The sequence below is a fragment of the Siniperca chuatsi genome, linkage group LG8 (assembly GCF_020085105.1).
Source record: "Siniperca chuatsi isolate FFG_IHB_CAS linkage group LG8, ASM2008510v1, whole genome shotgun sequence".
Taxonomy (NCBI): domain Eukaryota; kingdom Metazoa; phylum Chordata; class Actinopteri; order Centrarchiformes; family Sinipercidae; genus Siniperca; species Siniperca chuatsi.
The window spans coordinates 17010159-17021672 of NC_058049.1; the positions used below are offsets into that span (position 1 = coordinate 17010159).

General features: G+C 38.0%; 1 protein-coding gene across 1 annotated transcript in view; it reads left to right on the forward strand.

Moving 5' to 3' along the window:
* The window catches only part of pdgfrb (platelet-derived growth factor receptor, beta polypeptide), a 29491-nt gene extending 18478 nt beyond the window's left edge, over window positions 1-11013 (forward strand). The window contains exons 14-23 of the mRNA XM_044205392.1: window positions 60-170; window positions 1967-2123; window positions 2347-2513; window positions 2938-3050; window positions 3367-3489; window positions 3808-3919; window positions 4729-4828; window positions 4915-5020; window positions 7803-8095; window positions 9408-11013. Of these exons, the coding sequence (XP_044061327.1) occupies window positions 60-170; window positions 1967-2123; window positions 2347-2513; window positions 2938-3050; window positions 3367-3489; window positions 3808-3919; window positions 4729-4828; window positions 4915-5020; window positions 7803-8095; window positions 9408-9555 (1430 nt within the window). The 3' untranslated portion in view covers window positions 9556-11013. The remainder of the gene's footprint in view (window positions 1-59; window positions 171-1966; window positions 2124-2346; window positions 2514-2937; window positions 3051-3366; window positions 3490-3807; window positions 3920-4728; window positions 4829-4914; window positions 5021-7802; window positions 8096-9407) is intronic.
* Window positions 11014-11514: the final 501 nt, after the last annotated feature.

An 11514-nucleotide genomic window follows, 5' to 3' on the forward strand; every position in this document is an offset into this window, starting at 1 on the left:
TCTCTCTCTCTCTCTCTCTCTCTCTCTCTCTCTCTCTCTCTCTCTCTCTCTCCATCCAGCTACAGCCAGGAGGAGTGAGACTCAGGCTCTGATGTCAGAGTTGAAGATCATGAGTCACCTGGGTCCTCACCTCAACATCGTGAACTTGCTAGGAGCTTGCACCAAACATGGTGAGCATCACAGCGAGCACCATTGCTATACTGTGCTATTACACATGATAACTAGGTCATTTTTAAAGTTTGTTTGCGCAGTTAACAGCACCTGATATCAGTGGTGAGCATTTTCTTCAAGGGAAGCTTCAAGGGAACAGCCAACCAAATCTTTTTTTGCAAAGGCAACATATGGGGGTTCAGAGACATTCGTTGCTCATTTTCTTCTCCGTGTCTCCTTTCTTTGTCTGTGAACTCGTAAAACACATTTTCCATTAAAATGTTCTTTAAAGGGAAGGGGGATTACCGAAAAATGCTATAACATATCAATACCCTTTTAAGGAAGAAAATGCAACTTTTCCTCATTTGTGACCTCCCACTGAGGTTCATCTCGGTCCAGTCTGTCCAGTGACTAATGAGATTAATACTTGAATCAACTATTTAACAGGGTGTTGCCAAAGTCTTTAACAAGATAGTTTCCATTTTCACTATCCAGAAAATTTTTTATTTCCATAAAAGATTTTTAAAAAGCATGCAGTGCTTTTTTCTAGATTATGTCATCCACTTTACACAAAGTAGCGGGTGTTGATGTTTATTTTAAAGTTACTTGACATAGTTTGGCGCATGGCCTTTGCTCCTCTAGGGAGCATAGGCTATTGACAAATGTCCTCCACCTCACTTGGTTGTTGGCAGTTCCCCAGTTGAGCCCACTCCCAGACATTTCTGCCTGGACACCTCTTCTCCAGCTGTTCCTTGGGCGACCTCTTTTCCTTGTTCCTTAGGGGATGTAAACATCCCCAGACAGTTGTAAACATATTGTGGAAATGCTGCTGTCTAATATCTATTTGGATTAGAAACACTTTGTACCTTGTAGCTCATTAACTGATCAATGGCTGCCCCTATCATGCACACATATGCGTGATTAAATCATTTATTACTTTTTTATTTATTAATCACAGTAAATGTCAGTTATACATTTAATAGCAGCACACATCATGTTTACTTCAATTATACATTGTTTAATAATTCGTAAATAGTAACTTTAAAGGACCAGTGTGTAGGATTTAGTGACATCTAGCGGTGAAGTGTCAGATTGCAACCAGCTGAATACCGCTCACCATCCAAACGTATAAGAGAAACTACAGTGGCTGCGAAACTCACGAAAAACGCAAAAAGGCCCTATCTATAGTCAGTGTTTGGTTTGTCCATTCTGGGCTACTGTAGAAACATGGCGGTGCAACATGGCGACCTCAGTGGAAGGGGACCCGCTCCCTCTGTAGATAAAAACAGCTTATTCTAAGGTAATGAAAACACAACGATTCTTATTTTCAGGTGATTATACACTAATGAAAACATACCTATGAATATTATATTCCATTTCAGCCAATAGGTCCTCCTAAATGTTACTCACAGGTCCTTTAAGTCTTTTAAATTAATTTAAATTATTTTAACAAAGACATAAAAAATCCATTGCCTTGGTCGCAGCAATATTCAAATAAATCATTTATCTATGAACATGTCAGAAATATAATTGAATAACTAACCTTATACAATATCATTTAAGTGACTAATGTATAAAATGAATTATCGACTAATCTTGACCATTTAATTAAAATGTATACTAATTTAATTAACCCTTTTGTAGTTAATATTATATACAGGCTTTCCTAAATATTTAACTAACTTCATCTAGCTTAATATATGCTTTTTAATGTATATTTGTGTTGCATGAATAGTAAGTGTGCCATGCCTGTAGTGAAATTAATGTTTTATTAGTGTTTGGTAAATCCCAAATTTTTCATTCTTCCACCAATCAGGCCCTCTATATCTGGTTACTGAGTACTGTCGCTATGGCGACCTGGTGGACTACCTGCACAGGAACAAGCACACCCTCCTGCAGTACTACGCTGAGAAGAACCAAGACGACGACTGCCTCATCTCTAGAGGAAGCACTCCGCTCAGCCAGAGGAAAGGGTGAGAAGAACAGACAAACTGCACAAAATCTCCATTCAGAGGTGCACAAAGGAGAATTTTGTATATTATAATATAATGGGGGGGGGGTTCCCTTATTGAAATTTTTACTGTCAGATAGCCACTGATGTCTTTCTTATATAAAGTTTGATATGATGAGGAATATGGATTGTGGAAATATGGATTTAGGTCGGTGCATTTTTTCATGCTTCATGTATCCCTCCAGCTATGTGTCTTTCGGAAGTGAGAGTGATGGAGGATACATGGACATGAGTAAAGATGAGCCCTCGATCTACGTGCCCATGCAAGAGCAGATAGACAGCATCAAGTACGCAGACATCCAGCCCTCTCCATACGAGTCTCCCTACCAGCAGGACATCTATCAGGAACAAGGTTCGATTTGAGCCATGTGTGTGTCTAAGTTGATGTTGTAAATCTGTAGACTTTCTCCAGTATTGACAATAATTCATTCTCCAGTGTTGTAAATGAAAATAAGTGTGAAGAATTCAGCACGCTGAACACAGGAAACAAAAAAGAATGAGATAGCAGTACAGTATGATGTGAGGCCAACCATCTGTCTGCCATCTGGCTGTATTTGTGTGTAAAAAGCGCTATTTTTAATCAGCGAACTTGAAATAATGCAATTCATGAACAGATGAATTGTTTTAGCTTTATAAATCAATGAATGCAGTGCAATGCTTAGTGATCAAAGACCAGAGAGAATGTACAGACAAATGTCACAGCAAAGGTCTTCATGAGATGCTCCTCACCTTCTCCTCTTCTTACGTTTGTCGTTTCACCTTGTCATCGTTTTCAGGTGGTGGCGGGTTGGACCTGGTCATTGGTGACTCTCCCACTCTCACCTATGACGATCTTTTAGGCTTCAGCTACCAAGTGGCAAAGGGGATGGAGTTCCTTGCCTCCAAGAATGTAGGATATTAAGAATAGTGTTCCAAAATATGGAGCTGGTAATACTTGACTCAGGCCTCTAGATTCTGTGAATTTATTTAAATTTAAAGGTAATAGTTCCACATTTTGGGAAATATGCTAATTCACTTTGTGACTGAGATTTAGCTACAGCCTGTTAGCTTAGCTTAGCGTAAAAACTGAAAACGGGGAAACAGCTAGCCTGGCTTGGTCTGAAGATAACAAAAGCCACCTACCAGCACCTCTACAGCTCACCAATTAACACTTTATATCTTAAATCAAAGTATAAAAGCAATTTGATTTGATTTTATTCCACAAGTGTGTCCATCGTGACCTCGCTGCCAGGAATGTGTTGATCTGTGAGGGCAAACTGGTGAAGATCTGTGACTTCGGCCTGGCCAGAGACATCATGCATGATTCTAACTACATCTCTAAAGGCAGCGTAAGTGGCAAAATCATTGCACAGATCATGGACAAAAAAACTAACTAACAAACTATAAAAACCCTAGGCACTTGCAAGAGAATTCCAATTTTTTTGCTTTTGTTCATATTCAGATTCAGATTTTGCATGCACTTGAATGTACATTTGCATGCATTACATGAGTGTAATGTAATGGATATAACTTATACCCAAAATTAAATAGCACTGTAGCAAAATAACATACTGCAAATAAGATCCTAAGTGGATTCGTAATTGACTGTGTAATGTTTTAAAATAGCTTTTTATTTTCTCACATGGAGTGTTTGTTTTTTCTTCCAGACCTTCCTGCCCCTGAAGTGGATGGCACCAGAAAGTATTTTCCATAATTTGTACACCACCCTGAGCGATGTGTGGTCATATGGCATTCTTCTTTGGGAGATTTTCACACTGGGTCAGTCCAAACACACACACACATATTCACACACATAAACAGACAAAAAACATTTATCCAAATCCAAATCAGAACTGGTTTACACATCAAAGGGATTAATCTTCTTTAAGTACTTATATAGGTCACATTGTACCAGTTTCACCTGCTTAACATTAATTCTTGAAGTCACACAAACAGTCCAGGAAAAATATGTTTCTGGGTGTCCAAAATGACAGCAAATGTGTGTATGTGCAAAGTTAAAGCAAATTTCAAATTCCATGTCTGATTGCGAGAACATACCAGTTTGTTTGAAGGCTCATATGAGGTCTAAATCTTTTTAGGCACAGTCAAGCTTTAAAATCAGCATTTCCTTGCTCATAGTATTGTGAGCTTCTTTTTTTTTTTTCTAAACCCTCTTCCCACGATTTTTTGAAACTACCATGAAAACAAAGGAGACAGTTTATTGCATACACAGCAGAAGCTCGAATGGTGGAAAACAAACTCACAATCCGGCCTCTGTAAGTGATAACCAAAGATTCTCTGTGCTTCTCGGTCTGAATCTGACATTCATTGGACTTTTCAGATTCATTTTTCTTACTAAAATAGTCATTGTTGTTTTTCTCATAAAATACATGAGATTAATTTCATGTCAAAAGTCTTGTAGGTTAAGACAGTGTCTTTCTTATTAGGAAATATTTTGGATTGTGCATGACTTCAGATTTATAGTTTTACATTTACAGTTTACATTTAGATCTAGTTTAGATTTCTAGCCTGTGTATGACTTCTGATTTCTAGGTTAGCTTTTAAATGATTGGAAATGCTTTCTGCAGGAGGAACCCCATACCCTGATTTGCCCATGAACGAGTTGTTCTACAGCGCTTTGAAGAGAGGCTACCGAATGGCCAAACCCGCCCACGCCTCTGATGAAGTGTGAGTCTCACTGTAATCTTGCCATTAATGTCACCATGAAAATGTAGAATAAGAAATTCATTAATTTTATGTTGTTTATGTTGCAGTTATGACATCATGAAGAAGTGCTGGGACGAGAAGTTTGAGAAGAGGCCTGAGTTCTCCTTTCTGGTCCACAGTGTGGGGAATATGCTGACAGACAGCTATAAAAAGGTACTTTATTTATACATTGTTGCTGCATTAAACTGTGAGCTTGGACTTATAACCCTATACCACATGATCTTCAAATGTTATTTTATACTTGGGTGAGTTTATCTACCAATTCATTCATTCATCTACTCATTTACTCACTTATTCATTCACTCTGCCCCTTAGTGGCTGGTTGGAGGCCCAGTAATTATTGACCTGCTGAACTATGTAGATGCCAGTTGTAAGAAATCTCAACCCGTTCTCATTCCCAGGTCGTCAAATACAGATGTTTTGTCACACCCCTTGACGCACCAGGCTTTCAGTTAACACTAATGTGAAACCAGAGACAGTTTAGAAGGGAGACAGCTCACTTGAGAGCCATTTTCTGTATTTGTATCACATGGGTTCCACCTCTGCCCCACCCCTTTAGGAGAGAGTGGCAGGTCCTGAGTCTATTCAATCCAATGGGAGAAGTGAACGAGAGCACAGATTATGACAGATTCTTTCGCCGCATAGTCACCAAAGCAAATATCGGACCCATTTTTTCACAAGCCACATATGTTCCCGAACATTCTGACACTAAAATGGCATTTTTCAGACAGACAAATCAGGATAAAATCAACTTTGATCGAGCCCTGTCTCTATCTCAACCACACACTCTCGCAAGATCTGGCAACATCTGTTCTCTAACCGTCGGTCTGGTTTCACTGCAGTGCTGCCAACGTCGCTTTCCAACCAGATAAACAATCTAAACTAAAAGAACTTATATATGAAACCATGAATTTAAAGTTAAAACTGAAATAAAACTTGTTTCTTTGCTTAATAATACTATTATATTTATTATTGTTTAACTGGGGAGAGTCAACCACGCCCACTTAGGAGACAGGAAGTGTATACCATTTCATACCATTGGCGCTGCCTGTAATGCGTTATCTTTGCTATAGAGTATCTTTGGTAAAACCATCTGCGGCAATATTAGACGCTCAGAGGAACTGCTCCGGCCGTCCATTCACTCCAATATTAACCTGTACGCGGCGCTATAAGATGCTGTGAGCATCAGTACCATTGGAGAACAGAGGACCCGTTCCCCGGAAGTATTTTCCTCACTGTTAATTCCCATGTTAAGGTTTTCTTTCAATAATATCCGCAACATTTATCAAAACTAAAGCACAAAAGTGTCCGTGATAATTCAACAATAAGATTAATGTTAATGTTACAGCTATCAGTTTACATTATTTCTCCTTCGATTCTGAGAAATAAAGTTTTTTGTTGTCAGTTTTGGATAGCAGAAGGCTAGGCTACATTACCCATGATCCTTAGCCCCCGCTGCAAGAGGAATCCAGCTCACCGCTAAACCCGAAGTCTGGTGGAAAACGTTTAAATTACTTAATAAAGTACTTATTGTACAATGAATTTACAGCCATAATCAGCCAGACATGGTGTGCCACATTAGTTTGTTACATAGGAGTTTTTGGCATGAAATGCTCCCTGATTCAGGGGAAATCCCTTTTTCTCTTCCCATTGGCTGTTTTCGGAGTCTGTGACGTCATGCGGAAGCTGCAAACCACGGAGTGTCAACTCCTGTTATGCCTAAACTATCTTAAATATACCACAATTTTACTTTTTCTTAACATAGATCATCTAGATGAAATGTAATTACTAGTTCGGCTGTACTAGATATATTTGATATTTTTAGTAGACATATCTTTTTACTATTTACAACACTGCTTTTCAAATCCCGTACAATCAAATCTTTGTGCAGTTCATCCATCTCTCATAGTATAATGCTACAAACTATGTGTGTATTACAATATCAGTCAAAATATCTTAAAATACTGCATTTTCCACTGAGAATAAAAGGAATGTCCACCATTTTGGTTTTCGCAAAAGAAAGTCACGTGACATGGACGCCGGCCAATAGAAAAGAATAGGACAAAAAAACTTAAAAAATCATATTATTGAATTATCAAGGACACTTGTTTTAGTTCTGAGAAATGTTGAGGATATCATTGAAAGAAAACCATAACATGGGAATTAACAGTGAGGAAAATACTTCCGGGCGACGGGTCCTCAGTCCTCCAATGGGACTGATGTACATGGAGTTCACAGCTCAGTTCCTCTGAATACGAAAAGTAACAAATAAATAGAAAAATTGCATTGTAGCATTTTAGGAGCACACAGGTTTCTTTGAAAAGAGTTTCTTTGTTTGAAGAAGAGGAGAGGAGAGGCAAGCAGAAGGAGGGGGGTTTGACCTCCAATGCATTAGTAATAATTCTTATTCAATATGTGATATTAATATAATGTGATATAATAATAATACTGCATATCAGAATCAGAATCAGAAATACTTTATTGATCCCCGAAGGGAAACTCTTTGTTACAGCAGAGTTTCCCTATATCAAGTACTTTTACTTTTTTATCGATACTTTTAAGTATATTTTGCTGTAAAAGTAAAAACTTTAATGCTTTTGCTTGTAAGAGAGTATTTTCAAACTGTGGTATTTCTACTTTGCTTGATGCTGCTTGTGTATGACGTAGTTGTACTTGTTAGATAAGCTTTTAGTGTTTGAACAGGTTCTGTACTGGTCAGCAGAAAACTTACAGGATACAGTTCACATAACAGACACACTGTCCACCAGGTTCATTCCTCTCTGATACTTAAAGTAGACAAAGTTTTTTCAGCTGTGATGTAAAATCTTTGGTGCTCAATGTCTTATATCTGCACTCTGTAACCTCAAGCTCACAAACTGTTAATTAATTGCTTCCTCCTTGCTCAAATAATCAAACTATCATCTTCTGACAACAGAGATACAACCAAGTCAACGACAACTTCCTGAAGAGTGACCACCCAGCAGTCGCCCGCCCCAAACCCCGACTCTCCTCACCCTTTCCGATCGCCAACCCAGCATTCGTCTCCCCATCACCCGTCACCCTCTACGTCCCCCCATATCCCTACAACCAGAGCCTGAGCCCCGGAGAATTCCAACAAGAGGCAGACACACAGGACGTCATTATTACATATAATGAATACATCATTCCCATCCCAGACCCCAAGCCGGAGGACGTTTTTACTGACGTGCCATCAGAAAGCCCTGCAAGGTACAGAGGCGCTGAAAAAACAAACTGCAGATATGTGCCAAATGCTGGGGTTGCAAGAAAGATGAGGATGTCTTTGCTTAACAAGAGCACTGTTTCTTCCACCACACACCCACTCATCCAGATGTTGAGCTGAGACAATAGCTGTATTATGGAGGCACACTTGGAGACATGTTTTTATAGCATATACAAACATGCAGCCAAGCAAAGTAAATGTTTGACCATACAAAATCCAGATATATTTACACATATAATCAGAGTTGTTCAGTATAAATCTGTGTATTAAAAGACCTGTCGATCAGTTTGGGAGTGATAGCAGATTTCAACCCTGTGTTTTGAATTTTGGCAGCGGGGTGATTTTTTTGTTCACGTTTGGATCATAGATTGTACGTTTAACATTGTGATTTGGGTTTGAGGTCTTTGGCCCCCTTATTAGAGAAAACAGAGTAGCACTGCTGGTCCAGATCCACAGACTGATGTCAATGAGGATCTCATGAGCACATCAGGCATCAGCTCTTAAATCAAAATAAGAAATATCCACTATGTGGGATACAAGATCATTCAACAGACATCCTTAATTTTCTTTAAATGGCCAGAGCTGAAACAGTTAATGAATTAGTAGATTGACAAAAAGTTATTCAGTAATCATTTTGGTAATTGACTAAATATTTAAGTATTTTTTTTGCGCAAATGCCAAACATTCTTTTGTTTCATCTTAATTTTCTGCTTTTCTTTTCTGCTGAGTATTTTTGGGGTTTAGACTGATAGTCAGACAAATCAAGCAATTTAAAGGCCTGGTTTCTGACATTTTAGTTTCAGTTATATGACTTCTAGTGGGCCAGCTGATGTTATTTCTTTTTGAACATTATTTTTGATGTTAGGCAGATGCTGCTTAACATCCTAAAGAAGTAAGAAGTACTGCCTGTATTATTGATTACTAAGAAAAAAAATACAATCAATTTGGCAGCAAATCGATTCATCAAAGTAATTTAGTGCATGTGTAAGAGAAAAAAGAGAGTACAAAGGGAGTGCTCAACATGTGTTTATACAAAGAGCTGCATTGGAAATACTTTTTTAACTCTTGGAAATACTGAAGATATACTGCATGATGTCTTTAAATGTTCTCAAAATGGGTGTAAGAAGTTTCATTTTTGACTTAAAGATAACTTGTGGTTGCTGGAAGGAAGGTGAAACAAATGAGGGATGATGTCACCACTAAGATACATTAATAAATACTGACTATGGTGTGTCTTTATGTGACTCATACGTGACTGAGTGCACAGTGTGAAGTTGTGTTTTGTTTTCCTGCCCTCAGCTCTTTGGCTCTGGAGGAGGAGACAGACTCCATGTCGCAGGACACGGCTGACACTCTTCCAGAGGAGGACAGGCTGGAGAAGACCAGCGAGAGAGACGCTCTGCTGGGCTCGTCCAGGACTCCCGAGGTAGAAGACAGCTTCCTGTAGCCACATTGACATGAACCCTGAGAAAACAATGCCTGAAAAAGGGAACGTGACTAAACTAGAATGTAGCAACATTGAAACTGAGAAGGCGATCTTTATCTCCACTAAGCACTCGAAAAGTTTTGCCCTTCTTTGAGTTTTTGTATCAAACATAGTACCTCTGAAACTACAATGGTTAGAAATAATGCATGATGTTACCATCCAGTCATTTATTGGAAGCTTGCCATAATATAAATACATTAGTATAAAATAAATTAGTTTACAATAAGGAAAGATGCGTTTACTGTATTTTCCATTGTAGCCAGAGACTTATGAGGCCTTATGAGATATGTGATTTTTAGTTAGCCATATGTTCCTTTTTGGCTGTTACTATTTTAGCCCCCCTTTACTGTTCACAACCAGTGTAGATTTTTAGAAAAGAGGGTAATTTTCTGTTTTGTTTTTTACGAACAATTTTATTAGTTTTAAAAACACAAAGTGATTTACACAACAATAAAAACAAACCATAAACAAATACACACATGAAAACAAAATACTGTCCAAACAAGAACCATATGCAATTCTCATATTAGTGGGGATCATTACCATTATGTCCTAAACCACGGCCAGCTGTGGAAAGTTGGTAATTGAATTAAAACTTTATGTTGCATTTTTTTCTTTACCTGAAGTACGAGCAACAACTGTGTTCACTATTATATTTGTAAAATGTTATTCCCAGGACATGAAATACTGACATATTCTACATGCACTGTTTCACTATGAGAGATACTTTCTTTTGAGCTACATATGCCATATGGAGGTTTCCAGTTTTCTTTTTTTCTGAGAAGTATATGAAATGTATATACCATTTGTGAATTTTGAATACTTAGTCTTAGGCTTATGGAAGTTTATTTCATAGTTCTGTGCCAGATTTGCACTTTATTTAGAAATGTGGATATTCATAATGAAGATATAAATATACTCTACAATTAAGATATAATACTTCAACTTTTGACTTAAATATGTGGCTGTTACAGTAAATCAGTTTCTGTGATGACAGGTGACTCTCACAAGTGGAAATAATAAATACAGCGTATCACTGCCTTAGCACAAGATGGCACACATGAGTGCCTTTGTATATAGACTGACAGATGTTTGTCTTGTAGCTATTGTCACTTGCTGATACGAAGGGCTACTGTTTTACTCAACAAACCTAGATAGCCATATGTGTACATGTAAAGATGATGCTTTTAGGATAATAGCTTCATTCTATAACATTCACTTACACAATGTTTCAACTTTCAATACTTAGTCCACCATTTAAAACAACACATTGTAATATTCTGTAGCAATTTAAAATGCACAAGATCACTGTATCACAAGCTATGTTACCAAAGCTCTTCTTAACGTTTACAAATGTATTTTTTATATGTGCAGTTTTATATGTTGTAAATGTGACAATAAATGTGTATTATCATAGAAGTACTGGAAATGTGAATCTTTTATGAATCATGTGAATTCAATGGCTCTCGTCTAGCTGCCCTACTCTGTCTACATCTATTTTTTCCCCCACTGCTGAAAAAATACTAAAACTAAACAACTAACCATACTAATCCTGGTTGAAAATAATTCCTGGTGGTCTCACCAATATAAAGCTACATTTAAGTGATTTCTAGCTAAATCTATCTTGCTATAACTTACTTGCAAGAAGCTCCTTTCATGAAGTGAAGTCTTAACTCAGAACAGATCCTATCTACCATATATCAATAAAGACTTTTCTCACTCCACATATCTCTCAGTGCCTTTCTCTGATTCCTAGGTCAGATTTCTAAGACTGACTTGACTTTCCTTCCCTCTCCCACGAGTCCAGGCATGGTTTCGTGGGGATGGAAGGGAGGAGGTGATTAGTCTCACCTCAACGGATGTCTCGGGAGAATTGCGCCTTTCTGTGGCAAATTGGCACTGGTTCATTAATTTGTTGAG